The sequence below is a fragment of the Podarcis cretensis genome (genome assembly GCF_951804945.1).
Source record: "Podarcis cretensis genome assembly, chromosome: 10".
Lineage (NCBI taxonomy): Eukaryota > Metazoa > Chordata > Lepidosauria > Squamata > Lacertidae > Podarcis > Podarcis cretensis.
This window is the reverse complement of record NC_137179.1, coordinates 23,727,452-23,753,001: the sequence shown is the minus strand read 5'-3', so window position 1 is coordinate 23,753,001 and position 25,550 is coordinate 23,727,452. Positions and strand designations below refer to the sequence as shown.

Here is a 25,550-nt window from a genome sequence, read left to right as displayed (position 1 = left end):
ATTATTATCATAAATATTTTTAAAAGGTAATAAAAGAAATGAAAGTTTGCTATCTGGAGCGAACAAAGCAAAATCAGTGGCTCTGATCCAACACTCAGGTTGCTTAAGGCTGCAATCCAACACACACACACACCTGGGAATAAGACCCATTCCAATACCCAAAAGGGTATATACCTCAGAGCCGAGCAGGGGTTGTGCTGCAAATTCGATTGACTTTAACGAAATTTAAGCAGACTGGCTAATCTGTGCAGGACTGCAATAAGAGCTGGAACCTGGCTCATTAGTGGAAGCAGTTAGATGGTGGAGAGGGTTAAGGCTTAATCAAAGGAGGAAGTTAATTAGTTAGTTTTATTTTGCCTTTCAGGAAACAAACTCTTCCAAGTCAGTTTACAAGAACAACAAACAATATCAGTAACCAGGATCCCTTCTACACAGGGCCCTTCTGCGGCTTGGGTGCAGGGAGTTGACAGCGAAAGCCCAGACGCGCTTTGCTTACATCCACACTATTTTAACATTTACTTTGTCGGGGCTCCCTGCCTAGAAAAAACACACCCCAGAACTATAGTTTGTTAAAGGTCCTGAGAATTATTGGGACACCCCCACATAGCTAGAATTCCCAGCACCCTTAACAAACTACAATTCCCAGGATTCCTTGGGGGGGGGGGCAGGCATGGCTGTTTAAAGTGGTACGGTACTGCTTTTAATGTATAGAGCACAAGGCATTACATAATTCCTTCCTAAACAAAAATGTTTGTAGCAGGCGCCAAGAAGAGTACATTGGAGGTGCCCCTTGATGTCACTAGGCAGGGAGTTCCAAAGTGTGCCTGCTGCTGCATTAAAAGACATTTTTCTTACAAATGCAAAATGAGCACTTGTGTGGCACCTTAAGCCGTGCCTGTTCCACAGATTGAAGTGATTGAGTGGGCATATATGGGATTATTATGTAAATAAAGACAAAGCAACAAGCATTTGCTCATGCATTAAGTCTGGGATCTGCTTGGATGCCTAAGACGATCCACTTCCTGATTTTGCTTGGATTATTTCGATGCTGCTATAAAGTACCAGCAAGGGTTTTTCCTGCTTATTTTGGCAAATTCCTGGGCTAAGGTTGTGGTGGCGGCGGCACAGAATCCAATTCTTTTTCCTCCAGATATTTTAAAGCCCCCTAAGAATCTGAAGTCCAAGATACATGCCTGGTTGGTCTGTGGGTAAATCTAGATTTTTCCAATCATGCGTTTGGAAAAGAAAATCGAAAAGATCCGAACTGTGTGTGCTGAGATTTTGGATGGAGTTGCCTTTAAAAGAAATCTCTTGTCCCTGGTTCTTATTTGCAAACCTCACCAAAAAATAAATAAATTGGAATTTCAAAGCAAAGGGGGTTGTTTATTTATTTAGCGCGGGGGGAGAGAAAACTGCTTTTCATTTTAATCTAATGTTCACCAAGGAGGGATACTCCTGTGCTTGTCCTTTATGTGACCTTAATTTTGTGTTGCATAAAGTGCTACTGGGAAAGAAGGGCAGTTTTGTTCAGAGATTACAGCTGCTCCTTTCAGCAGTCCTTCCACTGGCTTGGGGAGCGGGGAAGTGGCAGAAACTGCACCTGGTGCCTTCTTAAGTATTAATGCATGGGAGAAGAGTGTGCATGGAATGATTCTGGTGATTCTCCAGAACAAATCTGTGAAGGGAAGGAGGGGAAAAAAAGGAGACCCTGTATCCTCATGAGTTTTAATGACTTCCAAAGTTCTTATTCATCGCGAGCCATCACACCTTCAAAGTATTCTTATGATCTAATCCTCATTTGCTCCAGCAGAGCACACCGTACACGAGCCCATTAAACTGCAATCCTGCAGGCATTTTTTAAGGGGTTCCTGTCCTTTTTAAAATTCAGTTATGTATTTATTCTTCTTGTTTCTATTTTGTTTTCAAACCAGGGCAGGTCTCCAACCTATCTGGAACCGGCTGCCATACTGTCACTGTTTAGGAAAGTGTACAAAATTATTTGCTCAAATGCCAGTGAAGTGGTGAGAATCTGTTGTTGCTCTCCTCTGCATATTCACATTCATTCTTGACCACCCCTGCCCCCGCCGCCCTGTAGTTAAATCTAGAAATCTTTGGCCTTTTCCATAATGTGAAGTGAACCAGTTGCTGTGCATGTTGATAGATTTGAGGTGACAGCAGGGATTGGTTTAGAGGTTTCTGATGTCACGGTGTTCCGTAAAGCAGGGACTGACAGCAGTTGTTTTTGGCTATTATCACATTTGATGCCCCTTTTAGAATAGGTACAATTGCATCCATGGTGGCAGGGCCCTCCCTCTGCTGATGCAACTCTGCAAGAAAACCGCCAAATCCAGTCACAGAACGTGTGGACACCAAATGTCACTCAGCAGCAACTTAACACACTGAAACAAATTTGTCGTGCCTCTTTCTCACAAATATCTACTTGCCGCTGAATCGTGTAATATATTGAAGTTCTCACCCTGGCCAAAAGGAGTATCATGTGTGTAGTTTTTCACTCAGGTCCATGTCAGTTACTTTAGGCGGGAAACCCTGGGTTGTTGTTGCTACAACGTTGACAGCCGGCTGCCTATAAAAGCAGGCCGGCTGAGCTGTTTGCTGTTCAGTTCTGTTCCAGCTTACAAATAAAGAGCTGCTTTGGAGAAATTGCTGCGTCGTCTGCTATGTCTACCCACAACTTAACAGTAAGACAAGAGGAGAAAGAGAGGGTGACAGGAAAAATCTGATCACAGGATTATTATTATTTATTTGATATATTTGTATACCGCCCTCAGGGCAGTTCACAACATAAAATTCCAATATAAAAACCGCAAAATACTTAGTAAAAATAACAACAAACCAATAATTCCGCCCTCTCACAATACACTTAGAAGAGCATTGGATGTCAATCATCTAGAGGCTGGGTTGTAGAGGAACATTTACACCTGGTGCCTAAAGGTCTATCATGAAGGCCTCAGCTGAACCTCCCTGGGGAGAGTATTCCACAAATGGGGAGCCACTGCAGAAAAGGCCCATTCTCGTGTTGCCACCCTCTGGACCTCTCATAGAGGAGGCTGCTTGGCAATTTGATGCTTTGTGCAATGGTGGCTGGTACCCAAGGGCTGGCAGGGCAGAAGGAAGGGACACCAACAGCAGGGGGAGCCAGTGCCAATGAAAGACAGTTCTGTCCCCATCCTCTTCCCTGCCGAGTTCTAAGAGGGCAAAACTGAGACCAAGGAAAAGGAAGCGAATGGCCAAGAACAACCCCTGGACATGTAGTATATATGAAGGCAAGCAGATGGGAGCTGGCTGAGTCAGTGGGGCAGTGCCCCATTTGCCCTAATGTGCCAGCTTCCCCTGCCTATGCCACTTGTTAAAGAGGTGCCACTGCAGCAACAGCAGCAGGATTGGACCATGCCTATTTCTTTAGTGAGAAGAGCACACAGCTTCATGTAGAACATGGCTGGTAAGGAGCCTACAAAGCCATGCATTCTGATGCTCCGTTCAGCTTCTCCTGTTACCGGACAGGCTAGAAAGGTGATCTTTTACAGAGCCACTTTACAATTTCCTCTATTTTATCGAGGACGACTTGTATCTGAAGGGACGAATGCCGGCACAATGCTTCGTTTCCTCCTTGCTGTGATGTATGTGTGGCACGGCGGCAGACGACGGGGAAGAGAGATCGACTTCGGTTGGGGAGGCCGGCCTGGCAGAGGAACAACTCTCGGTTTACCGCGCCAGCATTGCCGGCATCCTAGGAGGACCTCGGAGGCCTTTTGTTCTCGCGCCGGGCGGGAAAGGGGACGATGCCGGGGATGCCGCTGCTGCGCGCGCGCGCGCGCGGGGGGAGAAATCGGAGAATACCGTGGCAGCGCAAGGAGGAGGTTCCCGCTTTCCCTTGCGCGCAGCTGAAGGGCGCCCCCTCCCCAACCCCCAGTTCCCCACGCGGCGCGCTCCCGCCTCCTTCCCAAGCCCCGCGTCCGCTTGGCGCAGCGCACGGAACCGCAGCGGGGAAGAAGGGAAGGAAGGAGAGGCGGAGCCGGAGCTGGTGACATCACGACGCCCCCCCCCTTTAGGAGCCCGCCTTCCCCACTCCCCCCCCCCCAAGTTGTGAGGCGAACCGGGGGGGGGTTGTTAATGAAAACGCCTGCTGTACTCCGCCTCCTTCCCGGCGCGCACTCGCTCGCCTTGCACTACCCTGCCAAGGAGTTGGTTGCGCCGCGCGCGCGCGCCTTCCAAGCTGGGCGCCACCTCTCCGGCTCGCCCGCCCGCCCGCCCGCGCGCAGGTGTTGCCCTCTCCAGTCTCCGAGCTCTTTCCTTCCCCTCGCGCTCTCGCCCGCCGGCCGCGCTCTCCTCTCTTCCCTCCCGCCCGGGAAGCCGGAGGACGGGCTCCTTCTCGGAGGAGGGGCCGGGGGGGAGGAGGAGGAGGAGGGAGCAGCCAGGAGGAGAAGAGGAGGGAGGTTCCCCGTTAGCAACAGCGCCGCCGAAGCCTCCCCCCCTCAGCCAGCGCCGCCTTCCCACGTGAAGAGCCGGGAAAGGCCAAGCAGCGAGCGGCAGCAGCGCCCCGCCAGCCGGCCAGCCTGCTGGTGGAAGAAGACGAGAGCCGCGGCCCAGCCGCCGCAGACCCGCTCGCCGCCTCCTCCGCCTCTGCCTGCTCCCCTCCTGGCATTACAGACCCTTCCTTGGCAACCCTTTTCGGCGCCTTCCCTTTACGCACAGCTCTCCCCCCCCCCACCTCTCATGTGACCTTTCTCTAGATCCCCCCCCCTTGCAATTGTGCGCACCTCCCTTTCTTCCCCACCCCAGTGCAAGACCTCCCTCCCCCCCACTCTTTCTCTCCCCCAGCCTTGCATCCCCCCCTCCCCGTTTCAGCGCAGGCTTCCCCCCCTCTCCTCTCCATCTCTTGCAATTGCTCCGGCTCCATCCTCCCACGCCTTCCCGCTCCCACCCTCCCCCCGCATCTCCCGGCAACGGGATACTCCGATCCACTTTCCCCTCTCATTAAGAGGATCGCCTCTCCTTTCACTCCGTCCCCTCCGTTTCGGCTCTCTTTCCCCTTTTCTCCTCCTCCTCCTCCTCCCGCTCCATAGTTCAGGCTCTCACTTTGCTTCTCTCTCCTGCCTCCCCCACTTGTTCTTCGGAGCCTCCCTCCATCTCTCCCCCCTCCACCTGCTTCTCCCCTCTGCTCCGACCCCTCTTATTTCACCACAATTTTCGGGAGGTGGTGGTGGTGGTGGTTCTGCCTCGGCTTGGAGAGCCGGGGAGGGGGGCGCCTGGCCGTAACCCCCTCCCCATGCCTCTGACGCCCGCCCGCCTGCCTGCCGGTGTTGGATGCTCCAAGGAGGAAGCGGGGAGGCCTCCCGGCTCTTTCTTCTGGGGGGTGCGCGGGGGGCCCGAGATGATGACTTGATGCTTGGCTTTGCCATGGATGGGATGACATGCTTCATGGTTGCCTTGGTCACGCTGCTGCTCTCTTGCCCGGGTCCACCTTGGTGCGTTGCCCGCCGCTTGGTGCTTCCGACGGGTCTCCCGGTTCTGCTGCCTCTGCTGCTGTCTCTGCCGGCCTCTCTGGCTTCCGCGGTAGCAGGTAAGGGGATGTGGGGAGGCTGGCTTCAGTCCTGGGCGGATGCTACCTGGCGTCTAGGTGCTACTCTCAGGCTTCTTTTGTTGGGACCCTGGAGGCCAAGATAAGCTTCCCTCTGGCAACCTCTTACAAATTCTCCTGTTTTGCGTTGCCAGGATATGTTGCAGTTGGCCACTTTTTAAGCATCAACCCTCTCTGTCTCTTCTTTTAGTTGTAATTGTGTTTTTTCCCCTTCAATAAAAGTGCCCCCCCCACTCCACTTTAGTGGTGTTTTGGGGAATAGCCAGTGTAATGTTAAAAGATGTGAAGACAATGAAACCTGACCAGCTTCTTTTCTTGTGCTGTGTGTGTGTGTGTGCTTTATGCACCACATAAAAAGGGAGTGTGTCATTTTGGGCACATTCTGTGCACAGAGATATTTTTCTGGGTGTTTTTATCATTGAGCATATACAAGTAAGCCAGAGCAATCTTTTATTTTTATTTAATGAAAGACACTCCTAATAAGAAACTCATATATTTTTTAGGGTTACATAACTGAACACCCCCCTAGCAAAAAATAAATAAAAAGGTAGCAGATGGGTCTATTGGAATTGAATTAAAATATAAGAATTGTGCTCCACTGTAACTTGAAATGGGTTTGGAAATTGGGTATCCAGTCTTCTATGACGTCATCTGAAAGCTGATGTACAGCTGAAGCCCATTTGAGATTTGCTTATTTCTGGGGAATGGTGGAATTTTTTTTTTTTTTTAATATGAATGCTTTGGCACTTTTGAAGGTTTTAGTATTAGCTTGTAGTAGCATTTCTAGGATTCCAGATATATTCACTGGGAGCTCAGTGTGGAACCGCAGAGTTTGGAAATGAGGAAGGTAATCCACTATCCAACTTTGTAAGACTAAACACTGCTCACTTCAGAAAAAATAAACACCACGTAATGGGTCTGGTTTTTCAATTGAAACAATAACTATTGTGCTTTGTTAGTATTTTTTCAGTACTTTGAAATTGCAGAGACTATTTTCATCTGATAATAGAAAAATATACAGAATTATAATACAGTTGCTAAATTGCAGCAAATGGTTTCCGTATGCAGACATCCACTTGTAGAAGAACCCCCCTTTCTTCTGTTTGCTCTCTTTCTAAGAAAAGGAAAATGTTATCCTAAAGTTCACAAAACATAGTTGAGAGAGCAGTCACCACCTGCTAGTGTATGCTTTTGTTGAAATCAAGTTTATCTCTTTCTCTTTTTTATCAAAGATATTAATAAAATAGTACATCATAAATCTTTTTTTCAGCAGCCATCCAGAGAAATAACTGGAAAGAGTAATTTTACCATTGACAAAAGCTTAATTTCTTATTAATAGCCAAGCAGTATTCCATATTTTTCATTTTGGTCATCTTTTCCTGTCTTAGGCTGCAGCCCTAACTTCGGTTACTGGGGAGTAAGCCTCACTGAACTGACCGGTACTTCTGAATGGATGTAGTGAGAATTGTGCTGTTACTTCCTTAGTATTTGCATTTTATCCATGGAAGCTAACCAAAAGAATGACAGTAAGGGAAGGGACCATTCCATTAATCTTACTGGCCATTGAACTGGGTCAAACACAAGGTGAAAATCAGAGGTAATTTTGACAGATTTAGCATGTGGACTAAATAAATGATACATCCGTGTATGGCTATATTGGAGTTAATGGTTTTCAAGCACGCAAGTGAGATGTTCAACATCGAAGGTGTCATTGGAAATATACTGTTCATTAGGAGGACACAGCTGACTTTTCCTATTTCATTAACATCAACTGGAAAGTATGACAATGGGCATATTCATGATTGTGGCATGGCTCTTGTTGCTAACGTTGTCCAGCCAGATGATACGGTGAAAAGCCCTGTGAATTTTTTTAAAAAATGAAGTAGCCTCTCCAAAGTCATAATGAGGTTTTTAAAACGTAATTTTGGTTTCTTGGTCTTTAAAACATAATGTCAGTGTTAAAAACTTCCCTTAGATACAAGCAAAGCATAAGAATTTCTCAGCAAAGGAAACTCTGATCTCTGAATTGTAGATAATCTATCTGTACTCTTATTCTTGGAAAGTGTTGAGTCCCTTCAGCTTGCTATACTGTTTATCTCTGAGCACAATTCAAAATGCAATTTTCGACCCTTAGGTTTTGACCTAAGCAGCTCGGGCTTAGGGTATCTGAAGGACCTCTTAATTGTATACTCTGCCATTTAATATTTTAAAAGGGAACTGTGCACTGTATGCTACCACTAATAGAACTTGGTAGGTATATGAGATCAGGCCTTCTCTACGGTTGATTGTAAGCCAGGGATGAGGAACCATTAGCACTCCCAGATTTTGTTGGTTTCTGTCTGCCTCGACCAGTACAACCTGTGTCAGCGATGATGGAGGTTGCAGTCCAACAACATCTGAAGGAGTATAGGCCCCTTGCTTTAGGTTTTGCCTCTCTTCCCTAAGAGGTGCAGTTGTCCTCTTCACAGTGAACGATAATTTTAAACAATGAAACATCATAAAGTTATATAAGAAATACACACACCATACAGGCCAAGAGCAGATAACCAAAAGCAAGTGAGCTTGCCAATGCTTGAGCGAACAAGGATGTATTCCGTTGAATGCCTTGCATAAGGAGGAAAGCTGAGGATCACTCCTCTTCAGCAGGTTGTTTTCTGATATTTAATTCCTGAAGTTTGTATGCTGAAGACAATTGACCTCCTCACATGTTTTTCCAGGCCAGGGATGAGGGAACATGGGGGGCTACCCTGTGGTTTGACCCCAGCTCTCATCACCCTGACTGTTGGCCATGCTGGTTGTGTTTGATGGACATTGTAGTCCAAAGCATCTGGGGGTCACCAGGTTGGGGGTGGTAGCTCTAGGCACTAGGCTGGGGAAAATTGGGATAGGTTGGAGCTATTGGGGAGGGAGAAGGCTCGGCAAAGATAATGGGTCTTGGGCTTCTCTTCTAGCTTTGATGGTTGTAGGGATTTGGGCTGTACCATTTCTAGAGAGAATGGAAATGTATCCAAACCTTTTTGAAAGACAGTGTCGAGGCCAAATGCAATCGGAGAGTATGGCAATATTTAAAAATATATTTTTAATTTTAATGTGTGTTAACCATTGCATACATATGGAATAAGGTGGAAATAGTTCTTATTTCTTGCATAGAAAAGATGGGTGGTGCTCCTTTTTTAAGACTTGTTAGGTAATTTATGTCTTTCAGAGTTTGCCATGCACTGCTTTTGCAAGCCATCCCTCTTTTCCTATGCATCCAAGAAGTTCCAGCTTCCTTTGTCAGCTCCGTCTATTCTTCCTGATTCTCTTTTAGTCTCCTTTACCAGAACGCCTGTCTCCTTTCTTCTTGATATATCAAAATTTACTTCTCCACAGACAGTGTTCCTGCTGCTGTGCAAAGTCTGTTCCCTGTGCTTGTGCTGTCTCTCCTGTCTGCAGTGAAGACAGGTGTGGGAACAGTGGAGCTAGAGAGCTGGTGATTTGTGGGCAGCAAGGCTGGATGCACATGGGAAGCTGATATGATTACCCCTACCTCCACGAAAGCAGTGGGTTGTATCCCTCTAGGTAATCCTCTGAGTAGACCCATTAAAATTAAAGGAGCGTAAGAACTGGTGGTGCATCTCTTAGTAGCTGCTTGAGCGTTGATATGAAGAAAACAAGAACTCCCAACTGTTGAAGACTGTGAAACAAAGGGGAATTGTATAGATGGTTAAACTAACTAATATACTAATGAAAAAAATCCTTCCAGTAGCACCTTAGAGACCAACTAGGTTTGTTATTGGTATGAGCTTTCGTGTGCATGCACACTTCTTCAGATACACTGAAACAGAAGTCATCAGACCCTTATACGGTATATAGTGAGAGGGTGGGGAGGGGTATTACTCAGAAGGGTGGTGGAATGGGTGATTGGCTGATAGGTGTGGTAAACCTGTTGACGACTGCAATTGGTCTTACAGGAAAAAGCAAGGGGTGAGATGGCTAAAAATAGCTTTATCATGTATAATGAGATAAGAATCCAATGTCTCTATTCAGACCAGGTCTCTTCCTGGTTTTAAGTTTGGTAATAAGTTGCAATTTAGCAACTTCTCTTTCCAGTCTTATTTCTGAAATTCTTTTGTCATAAGAAAGCTACTTTGAGATCTTGTATAGAATGTCCTGGGAGATTGAAGTGTTCTCCTACTGACTTCTCTGTCTTGTGATTCCTTATGTCAGATTTATGTCCATTTATCCTTTGGCATAGGGTTTGGCCTGTTTGTCCAATATAGAGAGCTGAAGGGCACTGTTGGCATTTGATGGCACACACAATGTTAGAAGATGATCAATTAAATAGTCCTGAGATGGTATGCTTGATGTTGTTGGGGCCAGTAATGGTGTTGTCTGAGTGTATGTGGCAGCAAAGTTGGCATCTGGGTTTATTGCAGGCTCTGGTACCAGTGTCCATGTTAACTCTGGTTGTTGTATTATTGTGGATGAGGAGTTGTTTAAGATTGGGTGGCTGTCTGTAGGCAATGAAAGGTCTTCCTCCCAGAGCTTGAGAAAGAGAACTGTCATTGTCTAGGAGAGGTTGTAGATCTCTGATGATGCGTTGAACTGTTTTAACTTGGGAGCTGTATGTGATTAGTAGTGGTGTTCTGTTATTTTCTTTTTTGGGTCTGTCTTGCAGCAAGTTCTCTCTGGGTATCAGTCTGGCTCTCTTGCTCTGTTGTTTAACTTCATCAGGCGGATATTTTAGTTCTAAAAAGGTTTGCTGTAGATCTCTTAGGTGAGATTCTCTGTCTGTAGAGTTGGAACAGATGCGGCTGTAACGTAGGGCCTGGCTATATACAATGGATTGTTTGGGATGGTAGCTAGAAGCATGTGGATATGTTTGTCAGTCAGTTGGTTTACGGTATAAGGTGGTGCGTATAAGGTGGTGTCTATATGCCCCCAAAAATGTATTTCTTGCATAGATTAACAATGAACCAATCTATGCAAGAAATACATTTTTTGGACACTACTATAAAAACACAGGATGGGCGTATAGACACCACCTTATACCATAAACCAACTGACCGACAAACATATCTACATGGCATAAAAATAATCTGATTTAGATTCTCCCCTAGTTGCTTTTCTTTGTTATGTGATATGCTCAGAGAGAGCTATATCCCAGACCTTACCAAACCAGTAACCAAGTGAGGAAGGTGAGCAAGATTTCCATTGACTGGCTATTGATATTCTTGCCACAACTAGTAATAGAAAGACCAGGGTGTTCGGAGATACTCTGGTGTCTGGATTGCTTTCTGTCGAAAGCAAGGCCAAGAATGGATCTGGTGTTATTGATTGCTCTATGATTTGAGAGATAATGGTAAGAGCCTTTATCCAAAAGCTCTATAAAACTTCTTTGATGTATTGGATGAATATTGATGATGATGATGATGATACAAAAGAAAAAAGGAGGAGGGAAAAAGTAAGGAACATAAGATTGTCATAGCTATTAATTTTAATGGGTCTGTACTGAGCAGGAGTGTTGGATAAAGCCCAGTGTGTGCAGATGTTGTCCTACTGTAACTTAAGGATGGTAGTCTAACTCAAGAAGATAGGAGGCAGGAAGATATGAGGCACCCAGTGTGTTACGTACAATTGCAGCTCCTACTGGGTAGTCATCATTAAGTACCCTGGCCAAGAGGGAATCCAAATGAACATTCAACAAGAAATCTGAGATACTTGGAAGCCTGCTGTAGTCTCTTTGATGGGGTGCATGAGTATATGCTAATTTTCCAAATATTTTTATTTTCTGTTAACCTAAAGCGAAGAAAAGGTTAAATATTGGGACCCCAAATAATTACTCAATAGGTTGGTTTCACAACTAAAAATAACTAGATAGGTCATGTTACAGATAGGTAGCCGTGTTGGTCTGCCATAGTCAAAACAAAATAAAAAAATTCCTTCCAGTAGCACCTTAAAGACCAACTAAGTTAGTTCTTGGTATGAGCTTTCGTGTGCATGCACACTTCTTCAGATACACTGAAACAGAAGTCACCAGACCCTTCTATATAGTGAGAAGGTGGGGAGGGGTATTACTCAGAAGGGTGGTGGGATTGGGTGATTGGCAGATAGCTGTGATGAGCCTGTTGACGACTCTTAACGACTGCAATAGGTCTTACAGGAAAAAGCAAGGGGTGAGAAGGTGAAAAATGGCTTTGTCATGTATAATGAGATAAGAATCCAATGTCTTTGTTCAGACCAGGTCTCTCCGTGGTTTTAAGTTTGGTGATAAGTTGCAATTCAGCAGCTTCTCTTTCCAGTCTATTTCTGAAATTCCTTTGTAATAGAACAGCTACTTTGAGATCTTGTATAGAATGTCCTGGGAGATTGAAGTGTTCTCCTACTGGTTTCTCTGTCTTGTGGTTCCTGATGTCGGATTTATGTCCGTTTATTCTTTGGCGTAAGGTTTGGCCTGTTTGTCCAATATAGAGAGCTGAAGGACACTGTTGGCATTTGATGGCATACACAATGTTAGACGATGAGCAATTAAATAGTCCCGAGATGGTATTTAATTGCTCATCGTCTAACATTGTGTATGCCATCAAATGCCAACAGTGTCCTTCAGCTCTCTATATTGGACAAACAGATTTATCTCTATATTTGGGATGTTTGCAAGGTTGTTCAGGAGAAAAAACACCAGTTCACAGAAATAAGTATTTTCAGTACATTAGCAGTGGCTGTGGTGTTGTTTTTGTCCACTGAGGACGATTCTTGACTTTCATGACTTTTCTGTTTTTGCTTGGTCGTTTTAATTTTATTTTAACATGCTGGTGAAATTTGTTTCTTCTGCTGTGTAATTATAAATCTGGCAGTGAGGAAAAGCTCATCGTCGTACTTTCCTGTTCAGCATGATGCCATTTAAAGAGCTGTCTTGCCTTGTATTCATTCCTGTTATGACATTGTTATATTTCATGCCTTGTTTCCAAAACATGTTTAAGGTATTTTGCCTGAGCTGCTTCATTGCTTATCACATTGATGAAACTGGCAATTTCTATATAAGCTACTTGCTTATTTCATTGCCTCATTTAACCAGTCACAAAGTCGTATTCTACTTTAAAATGCTGTACTGTGTTACGATTAGCAAAACTAACGACTTTTATATTAGATTGAATCATCCTTTCAGCTATCTCAAGAATTTACCTCATATCTACCAATCCTAGAATAATTATTGTGTTATATAGAATAAAATTGTCAGCTTATACCAGTTAGTGATAAAGTTTCCAGATTTGTAAAACTTTTTTTTTTTCTGAATAGGCATGTAAACTAATTGACTGCTACTAGAATGAAAGTATACCTAGTAGGGCTTTTACTTGTATTTATGGTTTAGTGTCACTCCATGATACAGAAATTAAACACCTGTACTGTTGGGTTGACATTCTATATTCAAAATAATCCCAATAACATTTGATTTAAAAATTGAGGGGTTTTTTGTCTCTAGTTTGTTCACTTTACATATAAAAGCAAGCATTAACTCGCTGACCATGGGACCTTTAGCATAAGACCATGATTTTAGTTCATATAACCCTGATCTAAAACAGCTGCATTTCTGGACTGAATTAAAGGTGCTCTTGCTAGTTTTTAAAGCCCTAAATGACTTAGGTCCCAAATATCTTCTTCCCTACAGTTCATCTTTGGTGTTGGGATCAGAATGGGCCTTCTTGGTAGTTCTGCTGCCCTCAGATGTTCAGAGGTGGTCAAGGGTGGCAGCCCAGGAGACGACATTCTCTGTGTCAGCCCCTAAGTTGTGGAATTCCTTTCCCACAAAGATGTATTCAAGACCCTCACTATGTAGTTCTCAGCAGACGCTGAAGATGCAACTCTTTAGCCTGGTGTTTTATACCTGAGATGTGTGTTTCCAGGATTCAACCTATTCCCACGACTGTAAATTTGTTTTAACTGTTTTTAGTACCGAATCTGAAATGCTTGTAACACACCCTGAGACCTGCTGATGGTGTAATAATAATACTTAATGCATAATAATGTATAATTTTATTTGTATGCCACTTCCATAGTTCAAACCATGCTCATGGTGGCTTACAACATGAAAAAATGCACAGTTCCAACATAACAAAAGTAGTCATTAAAAATATACAACCAAATTTCCACAAAAATCATAAGATCTAAAAGAAAGATACAAAAAACCTAAAATCAATAATAGCAAAAACAACTCCCAACAATGTCCCCCTCCACAAACAATATCCCTGCGCAATAGTCTGTCCACCTCTTGTAGCTGGAGTCAGTCAAGGCACCACTCTCTCAGCCTAGGTGGAAAAAGGCATGCAAGGCAGCGAGCAGGTCTTCCAGGACTCTCAGCCAAGATAGTAATATTAATAGTAATACTAATAGTATTCACACACATGTGCTTCCTTCCTACAGTCCCAATTTCTTAACTCTCTGGTTTGGTCTAACCACAGTTTTCTGTTACATCTGAACTGTCCATAGTTACTTTTCATCCTGGAACTGGAAATCCATTTCAATTACAGGTTCCAGTTCCATTTCAGACAAGCCATTGTTTGCAGGATTTGGATGTAACAGCAAACAACGATTTGGTCAAATGAGGGTTTTTAGGTAGGGAATTAGTGTTTCCCTCAAGCCTGAATGGCAGGCATGAATGGCAAAACCATAGTTTGGCTTGATTCACATGTAATGGCAATGGTTCAATTACCGGTATGTTTTACTCAGAATAAACCCAATGAACTCAATGAACCTAATTTAGTCACATATATTAATGCAAATGAGTCTACTCTGAGTAAAATCTAGTTGAATACCACTCAGTGTGCGATAGTCTTGGATTCAGTTTAAATAGATTGTGAATATAGACTTTGATATTTAGTTGTTGCATTCAGATATCATTTTAAACCAGATAATGTTTAAGGATTCTTCAAAGAACCGAGATCTATGTTTCTTTCTTTTATTTTTAAAAACTGATTTAGTTCAAGTTTTTATATTTGGGGGAAAAAAACAACCCACAGTGATTTTTGTATACCTTCAGTTTACAAGTTATAACATACCGTATTTTTTGCCCTATAGGACGCACTTTTCCCCCTCCAAAAATGAAGGGGAAATCTGGGTGCGTCCTATGGGGCAAATGCAGGCTTTCGCTGAAGCTTGGAGAGCGAGAGGGGTCGGTGCGCACCGACCCCTCTCGCTCTCCAGGCTTCAGCAAGCTATCAGCAAGCCTGGGGAGCCCGCCATGTTTGGGCGTATGGGTGGGAAATACATTCAATAAAAAAGAAAGAAAAAGAAAATGTATACTATGGAAGCTCAGTTTTGAGGCATATGTATTGATTTTAAAGCAAACCTCCTTTTTCCTGCTGGGTAATCAGATTTTGCAACATGAGTCTATAGTGAAGATTTCCCTTTCTCCTTTACCCTTTGCCCAAGTAAGAACTTCGCTGAACATTGAATGGCTGAAATGCTCCTTTCAAACAGTGCTTTGAAAACACTTTACTAAGTAAAAAGTAGCAGTGCTCTCTACAAACTATTGTATAGTATTTGTAATTTTTGCCTGAAGAGAGACTAAATTCTTATAGTAGCTTTCCCAGTGACTGCTCCCAGATTGTGTAATTCTCTTTCATGGGAAGCTAGGTTCTTTTTGCTTTCCTTTTGCAGGTAGGCAAATACTTTTTTTTTTTTTTTTAATTCCAACAGGCCTTTGGCCACTGATTGGCTATTGTGGCAGCGACTTCTAAGAGTGGACATTCTTCATCTGGTCCGCTGTCCCCCTGGTACTTTAAAATGGTTTTAAGAATTTTTAGAGCTGTTAATTTTACTTAATTATTTAATCAGTTTTAAAAATATTGTGTTTTTTTAAGCTGCATTTGTTTTTATTTACATGGGGACCATTTTGCGCAGGGGTTCCAGTTCCTGCTGGAGCATGTATAAGCATCCTATGCCCCATTATTCCCCGCCCCTGTTGCCCTCCATTCCACCCCTGTTCTGCTGTCTTCTGAGTCCAAAAGGACCCGTATGTCAGCCATCACATCAATTTGGGACGCAAGTGGTGCTGTGGGTTAAACCACAGAGCCTAGGACTTGCCGATCAGAAGCTTGGCAGTTTGAATCTCTGTAACGGGGTGAGCTCCCATTGCTCGGTCCCTGCTCCTGCCAACCTAGCAGTTCAAAAGCACGTCAAAGTGCAGGTAGATAAATAGGTACCGCTCTGGCGGGAAGGTAAACGGCGTTTCCGTGCTCTGCTCTGGTTTGCCAGAAGCGGCTTAGTCATGCTGGCAACATGACGAGGGAGCTGTACACCAGCTCCCTCAGCCAATAAAGCGAGATGAGCGCCTCAACCCCACAGTCGGTCACGACTGGACCTAATGGTCAGGGGTCCCTTTACCTTTAATGTGGTCACTGGCTGTATGGCTTTTTAAATATGTTTGTGGGAAGGGGCTATTTGTTTTTTGTTTTATTATGTATTTTGTATTCTCATTTTTTATTTTTATTTTTCTGCTGTGAACCGCCCTGGTATCTTTGGATTAAGGGTTGCATGCAAATTTAATAAATAATAAGGAAAGGAAAGGAAAACACACTATGGCTGAGCAGTAGACAGGACTGTTCAGCACAAGCTGCCAGGGCAAAATTGCAGAATTTTGTTTGTTTGTCACCTTAAAGGATGACCAGGCCCTCTTGTGTGTTTCATCCTACCTGCTCCTTTTAGGTTGTTGCTAGGCTTTACTTGGCTGTCAAGAGTGTCTGGAGTTGCTGACCTCAACAAGACATTATATTTATGGGCCACTTTAGTGGAAAGAAATAGAGGGCTGATCAACAACAACAGCAGCGATCCTTCCCCATCACCCCCGGCATTGTCTTGCATTCTCCACAGAGCCTAAAACAGAACACCCATAATTTTTCTCTTGACGCACATGGACACAAAAAGCACCGCTGCACCAGCCGACAAAACAAGATTTATAAGTGACAGTTGGCTGTTTGCTGATAAGGCGGCTCATGGGAGGTTTATATTTTAGTCTGGGTTTTCAAATTGCGGTGGTTCATGTTGCATGCAGGTCGATAACACACAGCAAGCTATATATATGTTTTAAAAAGTCCCTGGAACCTCTTTTTCTTACACTGAAATTACAGATGGACTGTGGTGCACCTTTCGTGTTAAAAATTCTAGTCCGTAATAATGTTTCATTCTTTGTGGGGTTCAGTAGGAATAGTAGGGGACCCCAGCATGTGACTGAAGACTGATCCCCACATCACATTTTTTTATGGTATACAGATGTGAGGATTTACTTGCACATGCGCAGAAGCAGTCTAGCTTTGGAACAGTAACCCATACACCTGAGAATTTAGGACATTAGCTTAGTACATGAATGTCTGACTTAGTGTTAGAAACTCAGATGTGTAAGCTAGAGGGCAAATGGCTCCTTAAACCAAGCTTATCGTCACCAAAATGGAATGTCTAGTTGCCATTTGGGGGCAATATGGCTTTAAGGTTTTTCAGATGATGGACTGCCTGTGATTGATTCTCAGTTAAACTCCTGGCTAGTTCAGATGACAACCCTGAGCCTAGGTTAAGAAGAAAAGAAGAAGAGTTTGGACTTGGTATCCCACTTTATCACTACCCGAAGGAGTCTCAAAGCGGCTAACATTCTCCTTTCCCTTCCTCCTCCACAACAAACACTCTGTGAGGTGAGTGGGGCTGAGAGACATCAGAGAAGTGTGACTAGCCCAAGGTCACCCAGCAGCTGCATGTGGAGGAGCGGGGAATCAAATCCGGTTCATCAGATTACGAGTCTACCGCTCTTAACCACTACACCACACTGGCTCCCAGAAGAAAAGTCACTTGATCCAGGGACAGTACACATACACATTGGCCTATTCCAACATCTTTTTCTTCATGGTGACTGACTGTTCCTGCTCAGGCTTCACAGAAAAAGCATTTTGGTTCCAGAAATTTATTTTGATTGTACAGATAAAACATAACTGGTAGAATTCTGCAGGATATTATTCCAAAACCATTGATTCCCAGGTATGTGCCTCCAGATGGTGGAGATGTCAGGCGCCATTCTAGTGCCCAAATATCTTCACTGGTTGAAAGTAAGGTAAAAGGTAAAGGTACCCCTGCCCGTACGGGCCAGTCTTGACAGACTCTGGGGTTGTGCGCCCATCTCACTTAAGAGGCCAGGGGCCAGCGCTGTCCGGAGACACTTCCGGGTCACGTGGCCAGCGTGACATCGCTGCTCTGGCCAGAGCCAGAGCCAGAGCCGCACACGGAAACGCCGTTTACCTTCCCGCTGGTAAGCGGTCCCTATTTATCTACTTGCACCCGGAGGTGCTTTCGAACTGCTAGGTTGGCAGGCGCTGGGACCGAGCAGCGGGAGCGCACCCCGCCGCAGGGATTCGAACCGCCGACCTTTCGATCGGCAAGCCCTAGGCGCTGAGGCTTTAACCCACAGCGCCACCTGCGTCCCTGGCTAATTTCAAACACTGGCTTGACTGCCTGCAAAATGTGTGCCCTGGCTTGACTGGCTTGACTGGCTTGACACTGGCTTGACTGCCTGCAAAATTAGCACCTGGCTAATTTCAAACACTGGCTTGACTGCCTGCAAAATGTGTGCCCTTGCTATGCTACATGATATTTCCCTGCCCCTTCATAGGAGGCTATTTACAGGTGACTTCCTCACCTTCCCACATAACCAATTTGAGGTGCTCCTAAGAGGATCAATCAGAGTTGCAAAATCCCTATGGGTGGAAAAGAAGGCAGATTCTCAAGATCTGAAAACCATGTTGGGCTGCCCGAAGAACTAACACCCAGAGAGAGAGAGAGAGAGAGAGAGATTACACTGTTCTTTCCTTAATGTGATTTCAGGAAAGCACTGTTTTGGCTTTTCTAAACTAGAGGGCATCATTCACAGACACAGCTGACTATGTTGGGAATGCTTTTTGCCTCAGAGCATATATGCTGCTGCATAGAGACTTGGGACCAGCTGTGAAATATTTCTGAGTAAAAGCAAACTATCCATCAAGGATTTCTTTAAGTCTTCTGTTGCAGCGGACTGTGTCTAAAATAAACTGTATACAACAAGATTCGGGTATCATATGCACACAGAGCCCCTCAGCTGTCAAGAAGACAGTTTGTATCTGTTACATTATGTATATAGCGTATCCCTAGAGTGAGATTGCTTCTTAATTTAGTGGCTGTTGTGTGCCACAGAAAAGGATTAAAGGACACAAGATATACACCATATTCTGGAATCTAGCATCTTTACAAATTCCAGACTCAATTCGTACAGATTCATCGTGGAAGGCATCCTTTCCCTGTCCAGAAAATCCAATTCATGAAATGTGCTGTATTAATACTGTATTATTCTGCCTTTCATGCTGGGTAGGTTATTAATATTTTAATTTTGGCATCTTTTGGAGCATGGACACCACCTCTTTCCTCCCTCCCCTTCCAGTTATGCAACAAAGCAACAGCTGCCAAGTTTTAAGCCATGGGGAAATCTTAGAAATTTAGGACACAGAGAGAGTCTTGCTTAAATGTGCTGCAGCAAGAATCACAGCTTTGCTTGGTGGGGGCAAAAAGATGCACATTCACAGCTGCACCCCCAGTTGAAGTGAATTGAGTGCGCCCGGTTATCCCATGGCTTCATTTCCATGGTGTGGCACATGGTTCCATGGTTTGGAACATGGAGTTTTGGTGAAGAGGATGTTCTCAGAAGCCTATTCCCGATTAGCAGAGTATTTCTCGACCCCTCATTGCTTTGCCTTTTCCAAAGGTTTGCAAATTATTGTTGTGTTGCCCTTCACCAGCAGGTCCCAAGGCAGGTTGCGACAATGTAAAATTGAGAGTTAAAACCAGAGTACAGTCACCGGAATAGGGTTTGCCCTGAAAACACACATCTCAAGGGCCAAAGGTCAGGGTAAAGAGGTGTGTCTTTAGCATCCTCCAAAAGTTTTACAGGTTAAGAAGCCGGACACAACTCTGGGGGGAAGGAATTCCACAACTTAGGGGTTACCACAGATAAGGCCCTCTCTTGGGCCATGCCACACCCCAAACTTCTGAGGGAGGTGGAGCTACCAAAAAGGCCCCCCCCTGCTGCTTTTAGCATCCAGGGGGGTCTTTAGATGGTCTTTCAGCTATGTGGGGCCTAAGTCGTTTAAGGCTTTAAACACCAATGCGAGCGGCTTGAATTGGGCCTAGAAATGAACTGGCAGCCAATTAACCGTGGTTAAGATTTGTATTGAGGTAGGCATAATGTTGCACCGTGGCTATTTCCCCCCAAAAAGAGAAAGGGGCATTCATGAAGAGAAAGAATGAGGTGCTGTTAGGAGACCCCTGTTTTTCTCACAGTTACAGTTGTCCAAGCGGATTTACAATCAACCCCTCTTCCCAGGGAACTCTTGGGATTTGTAGCTGGGGGTGAGCAGGGAGAAGTAGGGGTGGCCTAACAACTCTCGACACCCCTTGACAAACCACAGCTCCCAGAATCCTTTTGGGGGAGCCATGACTGTTTATCGGTGGCATCCTATTGCTTTCAGATCTACAGTGTGGCTGTAGCCAAAGCTAGTCTAATTTTGTATGTTGGATACTACCATGCTGTATTTCTTATGAAGAGCATGGCTGTAAATTATTTAGATAGATAGATAGATAGATAGATAGATAGAGATAGATTCTTCCTCAGTCCCCTTGACTTTTAGAGAATTGTGCTCTTGCTCTCGTCTCTGCAACCACTGTGTATTTATACATAAAAAAGCAAGGACTGACAAAAGAAGTTGCCATCTACCAGAGGATAGTTAATTTGTCTCTACAGCTTGTCATCCCTTTTGTTCGTCTCTTGCACTGCAGACTCCTGTGCTGAAAATCCTGTTGGCGTGTGAAGGCATGGTGCCTTGGGCTATTTTCCAACTATAGTTCTTACTGGTGACGTGGTATCTATATATTTTTTCCCCCTATCTGGCGATAGGGTACAGTACTTTTCAGAGAATAAATACATAAAATAAAAAACAAAAAACACTGAATTGATCTGGATTTTGGTGGTGGCTGGAGATCAGCCCTTAAATTCCGTTAATTGCTTTCCAGGCAATTAATGTCACCATTGATAGATGCTGAGAAGACCGAACAGATTGCAGACCACAGAATACTCTGCAGCCTTCAAAAATCTGCCTTAATGTCATATGCTTGATCTCCAGCGTTTATTACACAGGAGGTACATGTGGCGCCGATTGAAGGGATCACAGTGTGAGAAAATCTGCATTCCCGTGGTGCCTAGTGACTCACATTATACAAATTGTAACTGTAAATTTGCCCACCAATAACGATAAACATTTTGCACATCTTTGTATTCACTGAAAATTTAACTGCTGGATATTATTTTTTCCCCAGAGATTCAAAACTCGGTATGTGTTAACAAAGTTATTAGAATGCCTTCTTTTGTGTTTTGCTGTCAGCACTTTCAGCCGATTGCATCCTATTGTACTTGTGCCTAGTGTTTGTGCACATTCATTATACACCAGTTATTGGTACGTGAAGTAAGAAAATTGGTATTGTATCTGTTAAATAGGGACAATTTAATGCTGTGCGTCTCTAGAACTAAAATGCCTATGGAATATTTCACAGTTTTCTTTTCAGTACTGCAAAAACAATTTTCCATCTCTCATATATATGAAATGTGTGCTAAATAAGTTTTTGGATTACAGAAATTTTGGATGGCAGACATGGACCTTTTAATAAAAATTACTTGCCGGTCTCTTTGTAGCCAGAGCAGCAAGGAAAATTCCTCCTGGCTCAGGCGAAATTAATTCAAATAGGACCATACTGGCCTCCCATTTTTCCTTGGCTGATGAAACTGTCCCGACACCCTCCATGGAAATTACCTAGTAAAAGGAACTTATTGAAGGAGGTTCCCATTCATCATTTTGACACCCCACTGCCTGAGAATTACCAGCCAAGTTAACTGGCCCCATGGATATTCATAAGCTTTTGTTGATCTTAACACTAAATGAGTTGTCTAGCTTTGCAGCCCTACATGAAGCAGGTTTGTTATTGCTGAGAGGGACACTTTTTTCCACTTGGCAAAAGAGTGGAATTTTTATTAGTTAGACATATTCCGGATAATATTTTCTTTACTGTCAAATTAAGTCTTCAGAGTTGCAGTGACAGCACTAAGAAGTATCAGCGCTTCCTGTGAAGTATTTTTCTTGGCACCGTTGTGTTGCGCTGTGGGCACTCTGAAGTCCTGCACTTCTGCACCCTGACACCCCCAACTGAACTTATTAATTGCTCATATCATGGTGCATTTTTCTGCCTTGAAGTGAGAAGCTTTGTGATGGAAGTATTGCAAGTGTGTGTCTGTGCCACAGCTGACAAGAAAAGCAATGGGATTAGCTTCCCCCTTTTTAATAACAACTAAGAGTCCTGTGGCATCTTAAAAGACTAAGAAATTTATTATGCCCTAGACAGAGTCATGGGTTCAAAAGATTCCTGCATTGCAGGGGGATGGACTAGATAACCCTTGTGGTCCCTTTCAACTCTACAATTCTATGATTCTATGAACTTTTGTGGGCTGCAGTCCATATCAACCTATGCAGGGATCAGCAAACTTTTTCAGCAGGGGGCCGGTCCACTGTCCCTCAGACCTTGGGGGGGCGAACTATTTTTTTTTTTGGGGGGGTGAACGAATTCCTATGCCCCACAAATAACCCAGAGATGCATTTTAAATTAAAGGGCACATTCTACTCATGTAAAAACACACTGATTCCCGGACTGTCCGTGGGCCGGATTTAGAAGGCGATTTGGCCGGATCCGGCCCCTGGGCCTTGGTTTGCCTACCCATGAACTAACGCATGCATCAGATAAAATGGACTGCATACAGGCCACAACCATCTGATGTGCGCATTGAATGAGGCTGTTTGCAGTCCACAAAAGTTACAGACCACAATACATTTCTTAAAGGTTAAGATGTTGCAAAACTTTTTGTTTTTTGCTGCAACAGACTAAGGTTAGTTCTACTGTTAGGCAGAGAGAGGCAACCACCTCAGGTGGCAGTTTTGGCAGGGCCAGCATTCCCCTAAACTGGCCTCTTGCCCTTAGGTGCTGTGGAAGATCATTGCCAGTGCTGGAAGAAACTGTTAGTTTCATCAGCTTCTGTTTGTGGAATGAGAGGCACCATCTTGTCCTTTCCGTTGGGCAGCAAATGTCTTGAACTATCCCTCGCAGCTACCCATCTGGAAGTTAAATTTTTTATGCACCCAGAATAAACTCCATAAGACAGCACAGAAAAGAGAGGTGGTGAAAGACATTTGGGTCTTCAGCATTTTCTGACACCTACAGTGTGAAAAACTATATTGTGGGCCACCTAAAAAATAGGTGTCTGGCACCTGGATTCATGCACAGGGCAAGAGCTGGTTTCCTTTCCTCACTTGTGGGCTGCTACGGACTTGGCTATTTCTCCTCCGACTCCTACTTCCTCAGCCCAAATTGTACCCAATAGTCTTTTGCAAGACGCATTACTCAGAACTCTAAGGTGATGATTCCATGTAGGCTTGAGCATTGCCTGGAAGGGGATAAAAAGAGAGAAGAGAACAGGAACTGACCTCTCCAAGGCAGACTCAGGTCTCCATGTCTCCTCCCTTCCAAATAAATCTCTGGCTGCTAGGTTTGGCCAACATCTTTTTGGATGACTGCATGTGTGTGGAGAAACCAAGCTCCATGTCCTATTCCCCATATCTGTCCCAGTGTCTGGAGGAGCACAAGTCCATGTAGCCCCTCCTCACTCATCCACACATGCAGCATCCCTGTACTGCTTGAAGATGGGATATGGCAAACGCCATTTGCATGCATGCACTACTGTGCACAAGTTGAATATTTCCTCATAAAACCAGGGAACCAATCCGGTGCGTCTCACCTTTGTGTCTCAAACTGCACCTGCAGAGGTTGCATCCATAGTTTACAGCCAGTCTGTTGCCCCAGACAGCAGTTCAGGTCAGCCGCCTCTCCTGTTTGAGGAGAGAGGGAGGGAAAGAGGGAGAGTTAGGTGTGACCTTGTAAGGTGGCTCTCTGCAGGACACCATAGCGCAGTTCTCATTGCACCGAACAGTGGCTCCCCATTCCCCACAATGGACAAGGCCCCATAGGTAGGAGTTGTGCCACTGCAACGCAGTACCCCCTACACCTAACCTTTGGAGCTGGTCCAGAAGGATGCTATGGTCAGCAGGATAAAAAGTAGCAGCAAGGTGAAGGAGAACCAGCAGAGTCGTACTGCCCCCTCTTTCTCACAAAGTGCATCAACCAGAGTGACCAAGGCTGTTTCAGTTCCAAACCTGGCTTGAAGCTAGAATGTATAACCTGTTTCTTCCATGCCTGCCTGCTGTTGAACATCTTCTTGAGCACCTCAAGGGAATATTTGTGACTGGGTGGTAGTTATTCAACACTTCCAGGTCCAGGGAGTTCCTCTGAAGGGAAGGCAATGCCACCACCTCCTTTAGGGCTGGCAGCACCTGCCTCTCCCGCAAGGAGGCAATAACCACTTCATGGACCCCTTCTAATGTAGATATCTTCACTAAGTTTTTTTTTTTTTGGGGGGGGGGGAGCCAAAAAAACCTAGAGCACATACACACACACTCCTTTTTTTTTCAGAAGTGCAGAATCAGTTTTGCTGATGTTAGCATCTTTGAAAACTATGCCACCAGCCTTTTGGCTCCTGGACTTACCTGGCTTTCAGCATCTCTGCTTGTCTTTTTAGAAATTCCCGGGGACTTTGAGCCCTTGTTTCAATATGCAAGCACAGCCAGTCTCTGAGATCCTTTGTACCTAAAGATGATGAACCCTTCAGGGCACCTGTGATAGCAGCCTATCACATTGATCAGTGTGATTTGCTTTTCTCCTTTTCATATTAATCTGGTACATTTTAAAACACAAGCCTCTAAGGCTGGTGAAAAGCTTGAGATCATAGATAGGTTCCTGCATGTCAAGATATAGGGAGATTTCTTTTTCTTGCTCTGGTTTTTGCCTGAGGTAATCTCTTTGCTGTTCCTCAACAGAATAAAATACATTTGATCTTGCAGCACTAAGATGAGGTACTTCTGTAGGTGGTAAATCACTTAAAGATCAAGCATGGCGGTTTTGCTTAATTTAAATTTCTCGAGAAAGCTGTTAGCTGCTCATGGCACTAGTTGCCGGCCAAGTTCTTTTGGATTCAAAGTCGTTGGCAATATGTGAAATGCTTTTATTTCCTTGCAGCATTTGCAGTTCACTGATGCTGCTATCTAGACCCAGTTCAAAGGACTATGCATTCCCCTGCAAAGTCTTTGATTTTGGCATATCTATGACCCTCAGTTAGTTCCAATATTTTGCCAAACCATCATTCGGTGCTGTATGAGTGAGCCTTGTTCTCCTGTTCACTTTTCCCCTTGCACACTGGTTTCCCCTGAGCAAACCACAGCTTGCTACTGAGGGCACACTATGGGTTGGCACTAAATTGAAAGTGATGGGGCAGTCAGGGGAAGGGAGAGGAGGATGCAAAGCCCCAAACCACAACTTGGGATGGCATCCGAACTAACCCATTGCCTCCATCCCCTGTGTCCCATTGCTATATCTAAAAGTGACGTAGAAAATGGCCTTAAGTACACCATGGCAAGTTAGACTCCAAGGAACATGGACATTCTTGGGTTCTTCCCCTGCAGTTGTAGCATTTTTGTTTCTTGAAAGTCACTAAAAACAGGGTTAAGCTTGGTTCACACAATCATTCCCAGCTTTTAAACTATACGGTTTATAAAGCCAGTAATGAATGTTGGGGCCAAACATTCCTCTGATTCTGGCTTATCATCCTGATTTATTAACTGACTAAGCCAGAGTTCACTGATTTAGATATAATCGGGAACCTGTGCTTAATACAAGCTGAGAATGAAGCACTGTAGCTGCTGCATGAGAGCTTGCAGGATCAAAGTGGGATAAGAGAAGAGACCACAGATGACTCACT

At 44.4% G+C, this 25,550-nt stretch overlaps 1 protein-coding gene across 5 annotated transcripts in view; it reads left to right on the top strand.

Moving 5' to 3' along the window:
* Positions 1–4,837: 4,837 nt before the first annotated feature.
* KIAA1549 overlaps positions 4,838–25,550 on the top strand; it is a 106,528-nt gene continuing 85,815 nt past the window's right edge. For 3 of the 5 annotated variants that reach the window (XM_079992118.1, XM_079992117.1, XM_079992116.1), the window contains exon 1: positions 4,839–5,581. In XM_079992118.1, coding sequence (XP_079848244.1) covers positions 5,326–5,581 — 256 coding nt within the window. In that variant the 5' untranslated portion in view covers positions 4,839–5,325. Of the gene's footprint in view, positions 5,582–25,550 lie in introns of all 5 variants that reach the window. The other 2 variants (XM_079992120.1, XM_079992119.1) reach the window with 2 other exon arrangements.